Raw genomic sequence first — 18,029 nt, forward strand, 5'->3', positions numbered from 1 at the left:
AGAACCTTAAGTTTCATCTTCGTATTGTCCATGACGTGCGGTAACAAAATTGTAAAATGGTTCCCTTAAATATAGCAGATAATCAAATATTGTATTAGTGATTTGAGTCCGCCCAATAGTTTCGAACAAAAGCATAAATTAATGGTAATCTGCGCACTCTTAATGCTTCTCAATGATATATTGACTGTACTCGCTGGGGCTTTCAGTTTCTGACGTTTCTAAAATATAAAGCGGCAAAACCCACTGAGTTTCTCGGGTGTCGTCCCTTTCCATCACAAACTCTCGCGGCATTCTTCCCACAAACTCCCTTCAAATCTTCACATCCCCCCCCCCCTTCCTGAAAACACACTGAAATTTGCCTCTTAATCACTTCACGCACTACCCCCTCCTGCCCCATTACCCTCCCAATCCTTTTCAATCTTTTACAAAATCACTAAGAGGTTTTGGCCCAAATATGGGTTTGTCTGAATAAATGTATTGAGTTTGAGTGACACGCCTAAAATCTGGTAGAGGCAGAATTCAATCATACCTTGCAAAGGTGCTGCATAGACAAAGGTGACTTGGGTTAGCACCAAATTTTCAGGATTACTATCCTGAATACGATGTGTGTACATTATTCTGGAGTTTTGCACTCCAGACTTTCGTTGACTTTTAATTAACAAGACTACTTGGGTGTCTAATTTCCGGGGCGTGGGCGGTACCAGTCACCACTTGGTGATGGGGGAGTCATAATAAGTTTATGAAGGATCTCAGCACGGGCATGGTAAATTCTTTGTTCCAAACACGAACTCTCAACAATATTGTAGAATAACTGCATCGAACCATAGTTTGATAGAACCAGCGTCCTGGCATATAAGAATTCTTGCCTTGCCATATGGTTCAGGGGCGAGGAACCTCGGTTTGACCTGGTAATCGGGACTAGGCTTGTTTAGCTTGGCCTTGTACTAATCCTGAGATTGTTAAATTTCTTAATTCAAAGGTAATTAAAACCTTGTCGGCTACTGCTGCTCTGATAATGGAACTTAATAAAGTGATTAGACTAACAACTCTTGGATGGGTGACGAAGAATGCGTTAATTCAACTTCTTTAATTGTTGTATGCTAGTCTTGTAATGTATTTGAAGGGAAACTGCACTTCAGAAAATTTCTTCAGTCGACTATAGTGAGACGACGCATGTTTGTACTGTAAAACCGTTCATGCTGACATTTATCTTTTGTGAATAAAGCTTGTATATTTACAGCTGTGTATTACTGGTGCAAATGTGGTGTCTTGTATTACAGGTGTTCGGGGTCTGGCTAATGAGACGCAATGATCTAATGACTATCGAGAGAAGCATACAAAAAGATGTGATGGAGAAATGTGTTCATAGACAGTACTTCAGGCAGTGTAGAGAATTAATTACAATATTTGGTGTGTATCTGTATTCTAGCTAAGTTTATTTACTAAAACTGGTGTCTAATATTCTAGTTTTTCTTGCCAATTAATTTATTCAAATCGTGAAGTATAAATTATCCTATTTAGAAGCGGTTTTCTATTAATTTGGTAAATACATACTGAGCAAATTCGTTTATGAAATTGGTAACGTGGTTTTTTATGACTTTCTATAGTGGCGGTACCCATGGCGGTTGGTTATGTGACGGGCGTCTTCGAGGCCATAGTCGGAGGTCTTCTCATCTACGGCATCCTAAAGGCAAGTTGCTAGACTTTACCCTTCAAATAGTTAACCGAACTTGTGTGTTTTCGTTCGTTCGAGAGGAACTTTAATCTACTTTATTTAGGCAGTTCCATAAACTGCATAGTTTTCCCGCGTGAGATCTTGACACAAAAGATCTATAATTGAAATTCGACGTAGTGATAACTGGGAGGGGATAACATTGTAATATAGGAATGTGCTTTGCCATACCTCCTGCCACTTTCTTAACAAGGATGGCCGGTTAAACCTGCCAAGACGTCGTAAACCTGGAATGGTACATAACAATTTCTTTATTAGTGTTATTAAGAATAAAATCGTGTGAAGCAATTCCTTAAAATTGCTTGCAATAATTGGAAATTTTGTTGTGGGGAGCAACACAGGTTGAGATATCATACTGAACTTTTAATAAATAATTTAAAACAAAATTCGTTGCTGGTGACACTGCAGTTTTCCCGGGACTCTCGTTGAACACGTGCAGTGTAGTAGGGGAAGAGTTGACTACAGTCTCCTGCCAGAGAGTCCTGGTAGGAGGGAACAGGGATGCATGCAGGGAACTGTCTGAAGTAAAGGTTTCTCTGGCCATTATCAGCCCGTGGGCTCTCCCTAACCTACTGCTAGCTCTACTCCGAATATTTGAGAATTTGACTCTAATTAAATTTTCTTGGGCCTGGCTTCAAACTGTTTTTTTCTGTCTGTCTCTGTCTGTCTCTGTCTGTCTGTCTCTGTCTGTCTGTGTCTGTCTGTCTCTCTGTGTCTGTCTGTCTCTTTCCCCCCCCCCCCCCCCCACCCTCATTTTGTATTGTAACTTTCCTTCTAGTGCCCACTTTTTCTTCTCGCCCCAATCTTTTTCGCAGCCATCTACTGTCTTTTGACCCGCTTCACTTCCTGTCTGTCCAGGCCATTGTCCATCCTTCTCTTGGCATTCTTAATGTTGACTGCTCCCGTTCTCCGCCTGTGGAGGCTGTTCCCCGGAACATTGCTGATAGTACGCCTGGCTTCTCGCCTTCCTCCCCGGCGGGTAAGAAGGCATTGCTATATCTTCACCTTCTATCTCTGACAACTATCCCTGCTTCTCTCATTACGGTGGCGGAGTCGCCGGTTCCAGGTATGGAGGTTTCCTTGGTATTTGATTCTTGCATGCTGCCCTTGATCCAGTTCACTCTTATGTTTGGCCTTCCTCCTCCAGATTCGCTTGACCGCCCATCTCCGGTGCCTCCTCTCGCTCTGGACTTGGTCATCCTCCTGCTCCCTTGACGCCATTATTTTTGCCAACTTTGCATATGCCCTGTCGCCCCAATTTCACTGATTCTGACCTAACTAAAGTCTGTTCTTCTTTGCCTTTGTTTCTCGTTTGTTATATCTGTGCTCATTTCGTCCTTCAATTGAATCTTCGTGATTTTTTATAGCAAATTCCACGAACTCCAACTAATAATCGTGGAGTTTAACAACCTTGTGTTGTCTCCAGGACCCGGTGCTTAGAGCTCTCTTGGTCACTTCAGTAGTTATTCCTTTCTCTCCCTCGTCCTTTACCACCCCCCCCCCCCTTTTCAGTTTTTGCTGGGGTCCATAACTCTACTGCTCTTAGTCTGCCATGTTCCAGTCTCTCATTCAGTGCTCTGCAGCCCATGTCTTTTAGTAAATTGTGTACTGTATTTTCCATCCATTTCCCCCCCCCCCCTCCTCCTCCCAATGTCCCACTTTCTCTTCCTGATCAAAAACACTCCTTACCCGAGCTTGTGCTACTTTTTTTTTTTTTTTTTTTTTTTTACTTACATATTTGTGTCGCCGTTTTCAACACTGCCCTCTGCTGTTCCTCGCTCTAACTCGGGGCACGCGGAGGTGCGCGTTCCCTTGTGAGATATTGACTGTGATTGTACTGTCCGCTGTAAATGTGCAGTAAATAGCTTCTTCCAGTGTAGTTTCTTCAAATTGTGCAGCCTAGAAGAAACAGACGCCTGATTAGTCTAATTTTGTCTCCTGTGTGTGTGTGTGTGTGTGTGTGTGTGTGTGTGTGTGGCCCATAGTGCCATCCATATAGCTAAGCTTGAGAGTTGGAAATGTCTGCACCATTCCCACTGACTCTCCTCCTTACCTTGAGGTGCTTCCGGGGCTTAGCGTCCCCGCGGCCCGGTCGTCGACCAGACCTCCTGGTTGCTAGGACTTATCAACCAGGCTATTTGACGCGGCTGCTCGCAGCCTGACGTATGAGTCACAGCCTGGTTGATCAGGTATCCTTTGGAGGTGCTTATCCAGTTCTCTTGAACACTGTGAGGGGATTGCCAGTTATGCCCCTTATGTGTAGCGGAAGCGTGTTGAACAGTCTCGGGCCTCTGATGTTGATAGTTCTCTCTCAGCGTACCTGTTGCACCTCTGCTTTTCAACGGGGGTATTCTGCACATCCTGCCATGTCTTCTGGTCTCGTGTGATGTTATTTCTGTGTGCAGGTTTGGGACCAGCCCCTCCAATATTTTCCATGTGTAAATTATTGTGCATCTCCCGCCTGCGCTCAAGGGAGTACAGATTTAGGCTCTTTAGTCGGTCTCAATAGTTTAGATGTTTTACCGAGTGGATTCTAGCAGTAAAGGATCTCTGCACGCTCCAGTTCAGCAATTTCTCCAGCTTTGAAAGGGGCTGTCATTGTGTAGCAGTACTTCCTCTCTAGAGAGCACAAGCGTTTTGAAAAGTATCATCATCGGTATAGCATCTCTAGTGTGAAAAGTTCTTGTTGTCCAACCTGTTATTTTTCTTGCAGTTGTGACGGCTACTTTGTGTTCTTTAAAGGTAAGGTCTTCAGACATGAGTACACCCAGATCCTTTACATTGCCTTTTCGTTCTATGTTTTGATTTGCCCGAGTTTTGTACGTGGTTTCCGTTTTTATATCTTCATTTTTTCCATAGCGTATGAACTGGAACCTATCTTCGATAAACACCATATTATTTTCTGTAGCCCATAGAAAGACCTGATCTACATCTGACTGGAGGTTTACCGTGTGCTCGGTTGCCTACTCTCGGGAAGATCCTAGTGTCATCTGCAAAGGATGATTGGTTGTGTTCTTGTTTATGTCCGATATGAGGAGGAGAAAGTACTGGAGCAAGCACAGTACCCTGGGGGACTGAGCTCTTCACGGTTGATGGGCTGGATTTTATTTTGTCGACTATTACACATTGGGTTCTGTTGGTCAGGAAATTGTAGATCCATCTGCCTATTTTTCCGGTAATTCCTTTTGAACGCATTTTGCCCTTGTCCTGGAAGAAAGCTCTGTAAGATAGTGGGCAAGTTGTTCCAGTTGTCTCGCCAGTCTTTCACCACTTTTAGACTGATGGCTAGGGTTCTCATTTTCCTCCTTTCATTATCAACAGGTGATTTCGGGGCTTAGCGTCCCCGCGGCCCGGATCTCGACCTAGACTCCTTTTTGTTACCCGCAGGAAGCAGCCCGTAGCGACTGTAACTCCCAGGTACCTATTTACTACTAGGTAACAGGGGGCATCATGATGGAAAAACTGTCCATTTGTTTCCGCCTCCACCGGGGACCGAACCCGAAACCTCTGGACTAAGAATCAGAAGTGCTGTCCACTCGGATATCAAGCCGCCTGACATTATATTATTGACCTGACTCTCATTACTCGTAAGCCCATTCTCTAATCTTGTCCCTTAGACTTTCGCGCGCACATTCGGCTTCCCTATAACGATCCTTTCCCTTCTGGCTGGCTGGCTATTCATTCATTCTAAAAGGCTTCGCTACCTCCATCCATGAAATTATCAGTACTTGCTGAATATTTATAACCATGTATAAGAGTCGTCGTTTGTCCCCGAGGACTGGCTTCAGGCTGTTCTTCCTATTCGAAAACTGGGCTCTAGGGGTCGTCCCCTAATTTCGAATTTCGTCCGCAAACTATTTGAACGTATGGTCAATGTATGTCGGATATTATTCTTTGAATGCTATCGTCACCTCTTTCCTTCTCAATTTGGCTTTCGCTAATGTTGCGTCACGGCTGATTGTCCTCGAACTTGGAGGTCTATAGTTTTCTTTATTATTTTTTTTTTAAATGCAAAGCATGAAAGTTAAATACAATAAAAACACTACAGAATACATAACATAACAAAATAAAACAATAGACCACCGGCCAGAAGGGCTGACAGCATAGCACAACAAAACACAAACACGATATATGCAAAGAAAAATACAGCATACATAAAGGCACAAAACATAACATAATGGCAAACTAGCAATCACAGTAACATCACAAAACATAAAACAAAACAGGCATAACAGGATACATAATGGGACAAAATACATTCCAAACAAAACAAAGAAAAAACACGTACAACAGGTAAAGCAATATAACACCAGGTCAAACGTACAGCACAAACAATACAGGAATAAAATCACACACCAAGCCATCCGCCCCGTAACAAAGGGAGAGGCCAAAATAAACAAGCAAAACGCGCACACCTGAAAACAAAACGGGGACAAACATAACATACAAGCACTGGCCTGAAGGACCGAGAATAAAACACAACAGAAAGTACATCAAGAAACATAAGACATTTCAGCACAAAACAAATCAATACAAATTTGTACAAAGACGCTAAATATCGGCCAAGGGCCGACAACAAAAACACAAATGAACAGAAACAAAATGAAATACAGGAAAAAAGACAATTTGCACAGCACACAACAAGCCATGAATAACAAACGACTACGGTAAGTGTACACACATTTGCCAGTGAACCTGTCCTGCGGGAACCGCACATTGAACGCCTCCCAAAGCAGCCACGTCTTCCAGGAGGCTTGAACCAACACCGGGGGCGCCATGCGAACCGGAACCCCGGCAATAAACACCCTCAGACATGGAACCCAGTGTCCCTCCAGACGCAAGTAACCGCCACCCTATCCCATACACTCGGAACCCGTCCATCAGAAAAATTCTCCGGCCTTCCAAGCAGCAGGAACTCGGCAACCCGGGCCTCCAGGTCCACAAAGCACAACACCGCAGGAGGGGGCTCGACAGAGGGCATCACCACAGGGGCATCAGTGGCCACGGGCACATCACCAGACGACTGCAGGGAATCATGGCGGCGCGGATCCTTACGTAAAGTCACCACCAGGCTATGCCCAACACCAGCATCCTCGCCATCCCTGGCAGCAGAAGCCACCACACCCCATAGCGGAAAGCCCCCGGACGGGGAAGAAACAAGAGACACACCCGAGACACGGGCATCAGCACCAGCAGGCACATGAACCTCTGCCACCACCACCACCACCACCACCCGCGGAGACAACGACTCGGCCGGATCCACGCCGTCAACACTTGCAGACCCGCAGTCACTGAATTCCCCAACATCAGCCCTGGCCGTAGACGAACGCCTGGAACGTTTTGGCTCCGGCCGGATATCGCCAGAGCCGGAAGCGGACCCAGAAACACGGGGCACCACCAGCCGGACGAACCGACGCCCGACGCAGAACGGCAGCAGCCTCTACCACAGGGGGGAACCAGACCACACACAGCAGGAGGCTCCACAGCCACCCCATCATCCAGCACAGACGGCGAGGGTGCAGGGACCAGGACAGACGCAGCAGAGGAAGAACCAGAAGACGAGGGGCCCGAGCAGACGGCAGATGGAAGAGGCTCGGGGACACCAGTCGGAACAGGCTGAGCACTAGGCGAGGACACAACCACCGGAGGAGAGGCGACAACAGGGGGTGCAACAGGCAGACCAACAGCTGAAACAGAGGGCACCTCCGAAGAGACGTCCACATCCACCTAATCATCCCCCACAAGAAGTGGCGGAAAATCCTCTTCACTGAAGAGATTCACTGGTGCAACGGCAGGCGCTGAACAGGCAGCAGCCTGATGGCCCGAAAAACCACAACGATAACACGTTCGCGGCTGGCGGGCATAAAACACCCGAACGTTGTACCCCGTGAGGCGCACAGAGGACGGAATATCCGCCCGGAGTCTCATGCCCAGGGTGCGAATGTTAGTCCTCACACCCTTAAGAGGACTAGAAGACACCACGTTCACCCTCACACTAACTACTGCACCAAACCGGCCGAAATACCGCCGTAGCAGACCCTCCGGAAACTCCAAGGGAGCCCCATGCACACTGACGTAAGTGCACCACTCCTATCAGAGAGGGTTACAGTGCCTGCACCATTCGGCAGGGGTAATGTCCGCCCCTCGTATCGCCGGAGAAAATCGCAATACGCCGCCACCTCTGTGAACTTCACAATTGCCCTACAGGCAGTCACCAACTCGACCCCATAAATCTCACACACAGGGACAGAGAGCATATCGCAAGCCAGCACAATCTCCGGGTAACCAGCCCGCACAGAGAACTCTAGTCCCACAGACTGAGCCCGGACGACAGGGGGGGGAGAGGGACCCCCATCGTAACGCCACGTCAGCACAGGCGGGCAGACACACACCAGCCCCCAACTGGCCGAACTGGCAAACGACAAACTGCTGGAGCGCCGATGCAACACGTCTGTCCCCTACCGAAGCTAGGGCCAGACTCCTCCAGGAGGTCTATATTCGTACAGCCTTTGCTGCAAAAACCTCCTTGGTTGCTTCCCCCCCCCCCCACCCCCCAGGGATATGTCTGCTCGGGACCTAAGCCTCTGGCTAGCCCACAAAGTGTTGCTTGTTTCTGTTTTACTTGGGTGGTGTATGAGTATTTGACTGGTATGGTTATCTTGAGGTTATCTTGAGATGATTTCGGGGCTTTAGTGTCCCCGCGGCCCGGTCCTAGACCAGGCCTCCACCCCCAGGAAGCAGCCCGTGACAGCTGACTAACTCCCAGGTACCTATTTACTGCTAGGTAACAGGGGCATTCAGGGTGAAAGAAACTTTGCCCATTTGTTTCTGCCTCGTGCGGGAATCGAACCCGCGCCACAGAATTAAGAGTCCTGCGCGCTATCCACCAGGCTACGAGGTCCCCTGAAGTGGTCTCTTCAGTAAGATTTTTGTCCCATGTGGTTAACAACTTTTGCTCTGAATCAAAGTTGAAATCTTAATGGGTTTGTAACTGCACTGTGTCCCAGTGGTCTGTCGGGCATTTCTCCAGTGGTGACATTTCCTCTCATCTTCCGGAACCTGTAAGCCTATTTTCCATGCACATGGGTATGTAAGCCTGATGAGATGAAAGTGTACATCTATTCTACTGCTCCCTCTCATCAAAGTGGTTCGTAGTTGGTTGAATTCTTGTACCAATCCGCAGATCCTGATGTTGCAACTGCTGTGTTGTGGTCACTGTACATCTTTTGCATTGCTGTTTCCAATTACTTTCTTAGTCTGTGATAGAATCTGGTATGTAATTGTCGACATTTCTTCCCCTAGCTGAAAGTTTTACAGCTTCGTTTGCAATGTCATTTCCTGATTATTCCCACATGACTTGGCATGTTCCTTGGTTGCTATACTTTTTGACCTGGAAAAAGCGTATGACAGCAACTAGGGATACCATGTTCTGTTTGTACTGTTCTTTTGAACTTTGTGGTAATCTCCCTGTTCTTCGTAAGGTTCCTCTCTAGTCGTTCCTTTAGCGTGTGGGTTGGTACCCCCACTCTGGCTCTTTTTCGACACTACAAAGGTGTACCCAAAGATAGTGTTATGAACACTTTCTCTTGGTTGTCCTCAATGGTCTTCTTTCCTCCCTTCTCTAACATTTCCTCCGCTCTGTTAATGATCTTACCCTCTGCTGTCAAGGTGATAACTCGCCTTTTCTCAAACGGTGGCTTCAACTTGTGATTGATGCCGTGTCGTCTTGGGGCCACCAATCAGAGCTTAAAGTTCTCTACAACTAGTAACTTCGCTATGACCTTTAATCGGAAGCAGGTATTCATCGTCCCCCACCCCCCCTCCCTGTCGCTTTATGATCCACTTGAGTAAAAAGATTCTGCTAAATATCTAGGGTTAATGACTCATTTGTTTTGGTCGCCCCATAAAGACACCTGGTGTGGTTCTCAAGCTATATCTTGCTCTAGTTAGGCCCCATTTAGATTATGCAGTTCAGTTTTGGTCGCCATATTATAGAATGGATATAAATTCACTTGAACGTGTCCAGTGTAGGATGACTAAGTTAATTCCCCAAATTAGAAATCTTTCATATGAAGAAAGATTAACAAAGCTTAAGTTGCATTCACTGGAAAGGCAAAGTTAGGGGTGACATGATAGAGGTTTACAAGTGGGTGAATAGACATAACAAAGGGGATATTAATAGGGTATTAAAAGTATCAACAAAAGACAGAACACGAAACAATGGGTATAAATTGGATAAGTTTAGATTTAGGAAAGACTTGGGTAAATACTGGTTCAGTAACAGGGTTGTTGATTTGTGGAACCAATTACCACGTAACGTGCTGGAGGTGGGGTCCCTCGATTGTTTCAAGCGCGGGTTGGACAAGTATGAGTGGGATTGGGTGGTTATAAATAGGAGCTGCCTCGTATGGGCCAATAGGCCTTCTGCAGTTGCCTTTCTTATGTTCTTATCTAGTGACCAGAGTTGAATGCTCAAAGGCTCTTAATGAAATTTCTAAAGGTCTTGTCCCATACTTCCTGGGGAGCTGATAGGTGCACATTCATCTCTCGTGCTGTCTAAACTCTATTATGGCTGTCTTGCTGACTCATCTGCCTCTCCCTCGAGTCTTCGGTTTGATGCTCTTCACCGTACTGGGTTATGCCTCGGCTTTGGTGCCTTTCGTTAGACTTGTCCAGAGCCTGTATGTTGAAGCCGGCATCCTGTCGACAGAATCGCCTTAATCACTGTTGTCTTCGCTACTTTGTGTGGTCCCTACAACCTTCTCTCTCGCTTACATCGTACTTTGACGTTGACACCTCCTGTGGGGCCCCGCTCCCTTTCACCACCTTCCCTTCCCTTTTTTGTAAGATTGTCTTGTTTGCAAGGTTCTCTCTGTTCGCGTTACCAATATGTTTCGAAGTGTTCCATAAAATGCTCAGGGTGGGGTCCCTAATCCTAAGTTTTGTAAAACCTTGACACGTATGACTAAATTTTGTTAGCATTTCTACAGTTCTGAAACTCCATACTCGGTTTTCTTCACGCCAGCTCCATTTGCGTCTTTGCAGATAGGGTCTGTGCTGACGGTGTAGGCTACTCCGTTGTATTTCCGGACATATTTGGCTTTCCTCATTCCACCATAACCGGCGGTGGGAAACGGCTCTGGCGAGATTATATAATTCTTTTTCTTATTTGTAAAACAAATGCATGAAAAGGAAAGCATTACACCATTAAGACACCGAAGCACAAAGAAAACCCTTACACCAGCACACACCACCCAACAACATTACACAAATTGATATGCAAGCAGAAAAAGTAAAATACAAATGACACAAAGCTGAACATGCGTGAACATAATAAAAACGGTGGACAATTTTCATAGTGCAAAACAAGAGAACCCATCAAACGAGCAAAATTCACTAGAAAACACAATAAACTGCACAACCCAGACGAGGCACGCAAAGTTACATTAAAAACTACACAATGGAGAAAAAATAAACATTCAGAAGCAAGGGTACAAAGTAATAACAATTTTAAATACACACACACACCCACCCCACGGAACACCCAGCACATACAGTACAGAAACGCGCGATCGTTCGACCGGAACACAGGAACCGGGAAACAAACTGCATCCACAACCCAGACACACATGGAAAAAAATACCGGAACATGCAGGACCCGACAAAACAAAATAAAAAAAAAAAAAAAAAACCAGAGGCGCGCGCGCGCGCGCGCGCGCACACACACACACACACACACACACACACACACACACACACACACACACACATACATACATTAGAAACAACACAGAAGATAAGTCTTAACACACACGGAAAACACATTACAGTATGAACCAAAAACGAAGGCCTAAACTAGGCAAACAAAACAACCACATAGCAGACAATACAGTATGTTATAAACGTTTCGGGAGCATATAATGCAAGCACAACTATGCATATTTATCGAGAAACTCACTCTTCGGAAACAGCAAGCAGTATTCCTCCCAAACGAGCTTGACATCATCAGATACTGGTTTACCAGGCAACGCACAAGGCTGAGGCATCAGCTCCGGCACCCCATTAACAAAATACTTCACCCTCGGTACTCAAATAGTTTAGGGGCACCATGGCGCCGGATGCACCCGGAAATCCACAGCAAGTTCCGAAGCCTGTGACGCATCGAGCGGGACCTCATTGGCTGGTACTACAAAGAGGGGTGCAGCACGAGGGGTCCGAGCACCAGGGGACGGACAAGGGTAGCCAGAGGTCCGTACTTGGTCGCATGGTTCTTCATTCCAAAGGGAACCACAGGGAACGCATACTTGCCAGGGCCCCTACCACCGGGCACAGGAACAGGTTCCTCCCGGGGCAGTTTTCGTGAGGACCACCACGAGGTCACGATCACTAGGGGTCAACCTCCCAAGGAGGGGAGGCACCAACAGCAGGTGCTGTAGGTGCCACAGGAGGCCACACAGGGGGCCCCCCCCCCCCCATCACATCATCCTCCATAACTTCACATTCACCACGCCCACCCACGAGGGGGTGACACACTCCTATCCCTCCGGGAATGCTTGGACAGAGGCCTCTGATCATCTGAACTCTCGGGGGGGGGGGGGGCCCTCCCAGTAGGAGACATCCCAGTAGGAGACATCCCAGTAGGAGACATCCCAGTAGAGCCCACGGCCGGCCGCAAGTCACTGGGCAACACAAGATTCGGAAAAACGTCAGCCTCGCCCACATTGGGTACAGGCCCACACCCTTCAGGCGACACAGGAGCAGGAGACGGGGCCGGCGGGGGCGGGTCCGCACCCTCCACCACCCAGACACCCACACCACCCAGACACCCACACCACCAACTGCACTCGCTAGAGCGGCACCCATCACCGCGGCCAACCTCACACAAGGGATACCATCCACAACAGAGACATCCTCACGCTCGGAGAAGGGAGGAAAATCCACTTCATGAAACACATTAACCCGATCATACATCAGTGTCGCAGGCAGCAGCCAAATGTCCAGCGTGGCTACGTTTTAAAACACGTTAGTCTACCCACGGTAGGAGCAGACCGTAAAGCCAGCGAGCACGAGAGAAGGCACATTCCCATGAACCATCTTGGCCGTTCTGTAACAATTACAGAGTTCCTTGACGTCACCGGTTTTGTATCTACAGACACGAATAGTCTACACGCCCATACCTGGCAAGATCCCGACGGAGAAGATCCTCAAATTTCAAACGGGACATTCGTAATTGACACGTATGTGTACTCCACACTAAAATGCGCCAAAGCCAAGACCGTTGCTCAGCCCCACCACCTTGTCCTCATAATGGTCGAGAAACCTCCGGAAGAAGCCACTCTCGGTGAACTAAAAAACTACCGTCCTCACGAACAACCTGTAGATCGACGAGATCTTCCACTTTCACACCCATAACTGCAAACAGTGTTGCTGACGACGCCAATATCCACCCGACAGGTAAATATTAGCCCTATAGAGTCCTTCCTCCTTAGTGGCGGCACGTCAGTCCCCATACTGAGACTGAAAAAGTCACCCCTCAGTGGCAAACGACCACTTATCAGGGCAACCAACAATCTCCCAATGTAAAAACCAGCAGGGAGACCAAGGGAACGTCCGACCCGGCTGGTGGTTGCCACCTCACTCGCGAGGTTACGGATTGGCCATACACGTTTAATTCGCGGGCATTTAATAGTGCCACTTTGCTCCTTATTGTCCAAACTGCATTGTCCCTCTTATGGTCGTGCATATCCTTGTTGAATGTCCTGACTTCCAGGACGTGCGTGCGTCTTGCTTACCGACTGTCCCCCTCGGTCACCTTGATTAGGGTATCTTTGATATCGTTCGCATTGTGATTTTATTTTCGTTTTGGCATCCTTGGTGATATTTAGCACATTGTTGAAAATCCAGTACATTTGATGGTACTACATAGCCTTCCCTGCCTGGTACAGTCTTTTGATAATTATCTTGCTTACCTTGGAAAAAGTGGTTAACCCAAGTCTAAAGGAAGTCTTTTCTTCCAATAAAACTCTAAACAAAAAATTGCTAAACACGCTTTTGATAACATGAGTGGCCCATAGTCATCCCTTTCCTAGTCACTAATACGCTAGTGCTGGATGTGCAGTTTGCAACCCACATTTAGGATTAGCTATCAGAACACTGATTATGACTAGGGCTTTGAGGAGTCTTGCATAGAGGCTACGTCGGATACAAAATACGCTTATAGATTTCTAGACTGGGTGCTACGTATCGCTTGTATTTATATAATTATATTTATGCTAGCCACTATTTTATTTTTTAACTTCTTAATGTATTTCGTATAATTTCTTTTCAGCAAAAGAAGCGTCTCATTCAAGCATTATTGATAATGTTAGTGATTCAGCTCATTGTCCATATACTGTGCTGCATGGGCATACTGTACATGGCCACTAGTTACAACGACTTGGCACAAGTGTTTTCCGCGATGACTGCTTTCTGTTTGTACCTGCTTGTCGAGGCTTGTCTTCTCCTGGTAATCCGTGCACACTACTTGCAAGTGAGTAATTAGTATTGCTAAGCCTCCCCTGCCCCTCTGTCCTCACTATCTCTTGATGTGCGCCGTCTTAATGCTAAGGTTGAATTTCCAGAAGTGATTAATGTTTGCAATATATAAACGGATGCACTGATCCCTGAGCAAATAAACTACTTGGTGTTTTTCCTATTGTTAGTGCCCGTCAAGTAACCCATGAAATTACAGCACTTACGGATTTTTAGTAAGTCTAGATTTTCGTAAATACTCATAAACCAATTATTCCAGATAAAACTGTCAAAATTAGAATGATCAAAATTGAGTTCTGGTGGTGCAGCAACAAGCAAAGGAGTCTCTTCGCTACGAAGACGTCTGTCGCCGGTGTGGCAAATTGCATACTCTCTAACTTTACGGTACATGTTTCTTAAACACACGATGCATGGGTCGTCTTGGCGCTAATGGTAGTCTCGGTGACGAAATGACGTAGTTTCATGTCCAATTTTTAAATTCAAACTATTTTTAGTGTGGAGCTTTTTAAAAAAATTCAGAAACTATTATTTCTTAGAATGTAATGAGTGCAGTAGTGTCTCTTTTTACCCGACTAGAATGATTGAGGCATTATCCCTGTATAGTACATTCAGGTACACACATTTATCTATGAATCTTAGTTTTTGCTACAAAGTTAAATTCACTGCATTTAGTTTTCCTAGTTTTCGCTTCTGATTGTACAATGGCTAGCTACACTACTTGCGTGTGGGATTGGTTCGGTGAATTTGGGGATCACATCAGATAACCCACGAGGGTCAACAGGTTGACAGTCGGTGCGTTCTTGTCACACCCGGAACATACCCTGAGGCTGTAAGAACTGTTTAAGGTTGACAAACCTGTTCACAAAAGACCTACCTGTTAAGTGTAGAACTTGGTTAATCATTAGTAGGTAATGAGCTAGGTTCGTACCAGCATTTACTAGATTTTTACTTATCACTAGAGATGTACAACAGACGTTATTAAACAATTTATTTTAAGTGGTTTTATATTTCCTACCTCAAAGTTGGATGACTGATAATGCCAGAACATGTGAATCGAGGAATCTACAAAAAGGTATATTGGCCCCCACACGTGTCAACTCTTGTGAAATTTTATATCTATAATAAAATTATATAATACACTAGCTGTACCCGCCACGCGTTGCTGTGGCTCAGTCTGGTTAAGTGGAAAAGAAAGAAAAGAGTGCACGTTTCTAATACATTTAATTTCACAATGCTTGTGGTAATAAAATATTTTTTGTTATATTGTCTGTAGATATAAAGATTGTCTGGTTTGCCAACTCTAGAACACGCAGCATATAATTGTCCATGTGAGAAGCAATCCGTGTCTAGATATAAACTGCACAATTCTAAAGATTAGCCCTTGAGCTTTGTTGATGGTGATTGCAAACGCCAATCGAACTGGAAATTACTCTTAAATTGAAATGGCATATCTGTTGGAATAATAGAAATGCGAGGAATGAGGACATCTTCACCTTTGAAAGGTCCTGTCAAGATTGTTGCTTCTGCGACGTTAATTATATTTTTTTTAGTGCAATGCACGTGGCCTTGCAAAGTTTTTGCTGGTTGATATTTCGTAACATAATAATTGGCAAGCAGATTTTCAATTGACGTACGTGTTGAATTCATTATCTGCCAGGGATACCAACAATTCTGTTGGATAATTAACTGCTTTATCTGCTTCCTCAAGAGTATCGACAGACTTGTCTTCCTCGCTTTGGATGTTTGACTTTTTTAAAAAATTCTAAATTCAAATGTTTATTTAGGTAAAGTACATACATACAAAATGTGATATAAACATTGATGGATTTATAGATAGCTAGTACATACAATGCCTAAAGCCACTATTATGCAAAGCGATTCGGGCAGGAAAAACACTAAGACTAAAAATTTATACTCCTAATCTCTCTTAGAATTGTGTTGAGATAATGTATAATTAAAAGAGGGGAACATGGCAGAAAAATAGCAAATATACATTTAGTCGACAAACAGCATTATTTAAAATAGAGAACATGGGTTGACATTTAGGGGAAGGTAGGTTACATGGAGTTAATTAGGTAGTGCTTAGTTTTTATCTTAAATTGGTTGTGAGAGGTAGTCTTTAACATGACTGGGAAGACTGAATAATATTAAGTTCGTAGATGTCTTTGTTCTTGGGTGCAAGAATAGCTCGTTCAATCGGCCAATCGTGAGTCTTGCAATTGGTCTGAATATTGAGAAATACTTCTTCAACCAATTATTCTTTGGACGTCACTAAATGGTAAGTTATGAGGCAATGAAATTCATCCTGAGGTCAGATCAACAGGCACGTTTCAGTTCCAATTTCCAGAAATTGATGAATATCTCGGCTGAAGGATGTTTTGAGGCTGGATACACATATTTGTAGTTAATTTTAACGTCTTTACGTGGTGCCACAAAGTAGAGTATTTCAGACGTGCATTTATTTCATCCGCTGGTGTCAATCGAGGAATTACAGGTAATGTTTGCCTGAAATCTACTGCAAGCAATTTAGTGTGTTCCCAAATGGTCTGATGTTTCCATGCAAATCTTGCAGTGACCGATCAAGAGCCTCGAACGATTTTTCGTGGGTCATTGTACATTCATCCCAAACAATAAGTTTGCATTTCTGCAATACTTTTCCCATGCTGGATCCATTGGAAATGTTGTACGTGGTAGTTTCAATGAATTGCATGTTCAGTGGCAATTTCAAAGCCGAAGTAGCAGTTCTTCCATCTGGTAGCAATGTCATAGCTATGCAGCTACTATGCAAGAGCTAAGGTTATGCCATTTTTGGGATCGAATTGCTGCCAGAATCAATCTAATTAGGAAGGTTTTACCAGTTCTTCCTGGCGCACATAAGATTTCTCCAAGCTCGTTATTGCGAGTTTGAATTATTTGATTGTAAATGCCTTTTCACTCGAGCATTAACTTGGGAATATTCAATTGCCCATGCAACAACAGATCGCCCGTATTGTAATTTTTTTCACGACGCAATTCTACATCGAACGAAGCAGCAGCAGATAGATTCGGTGATGGCATTTCCAATTGAGAACTTTGTTCGATTTCCCCCTCCCCATCCGGCCCGTTGGCATCGTGAGGGGGCTTGGTGGACGGCTGCTGGAGTGTGATGCTCCGTGGGGCAGTCCTCTGTCCTTTTCTGGCCTTGCACTCCTGCTGCTGTCTTCTCTAATTGTGCTGGATCGCTTTTCCTTTTCCTTATGTTTCGTTTTCTCCCCCCTCTTCTCCTATCTGCTTGTCGTTTCCTGCAGGCCTTTTGCTTGTTTTGGACTATTTCTTTGGACTTCTATTTTGACGCCCGGGTGCTTGAGGAGGCATACTCTTGCACCCGTAGAACTGTAGTACCCAACGTCTTGAGCGAAGGGAACCTTTTATTGTCAATCCCCCTTTCGTCGCTGAACCCGATCTCGACGGACTGACGGTTAAGGTGGCGTTTGTGGGGCGTATACTCACGACGCACCCCTAGGGGGGCCCCGACATGATCGACGATAGCTTCCTGTTGGGTGTCCTGCCTCTAATTGTGGCTCCATGGTGGGTATGGGGGCACATTCGTGGATGAATTTTTCTCTTCGTCTCTGTCGTTGAATGTTTCCGTTGTACCCTCTCAGGCTCGTGGGGTGGGCGACCAAGCCCCCGAGTCGGCCTGTATTGGAAGACCAGGCTCTGTAGCTCCCGCTGCGTTGGGCCCCGACCTTGCTCCTCCTTTGACCGTCCTGACTTCTTCCCCCAG

The 18,029-nt window shown here is 45.6% G+C and overlaps 1 protein-coding gene across 1 annotated transcript in view; it reads left to right on the forward strand.

Annotated features, from left to right (window-relative positions):
- Nucleotides 1–15,259, forward strand: part of LOC123765527 (uncharacterized) — a 15,987-nt gene extending 728 nt beyond the window's left edge. Inside the window, exons 3-6 of the mRNA XM_045754181.2 lie at nt 1,281–1,410; nt 1,608–1,690; nt 14,061–14,261; nt 14,523–15,259. Of these exons, the coding sequence (XP_045610137.2) occupies nt 1,281–1,410; nt 1,608–1,690; nt 14,061–14,261; nt 14,523–14,546 (438 nt within the window). The 3' untranslated portion in view covers nt 14,547–15,259. The remainder of the gene's footprint in view (nt 1–1,280; nt 1,411–1,607; nt 1,691–14,060; nt 14,262–14,522) is intronic.
- The last annotated feature ends 2,770 nt before the right edge of the window (nt 15,260–18,029 follow it).

This window comes from Procambarus clarkii, chromosome 30 (genome assembly GCF_040958095.1).
Source record: "Procambarus clarkii isolate CNS0578487 chromosome 30, FALCON_Pclarkii_2.0, whole genome shotgun sequence".
NCBI lineage: Eukaryota > Metazoa > Arthropoda > Malacostraca > Decapoda > Cambaridae > Procambarus > Procambarus clarkii.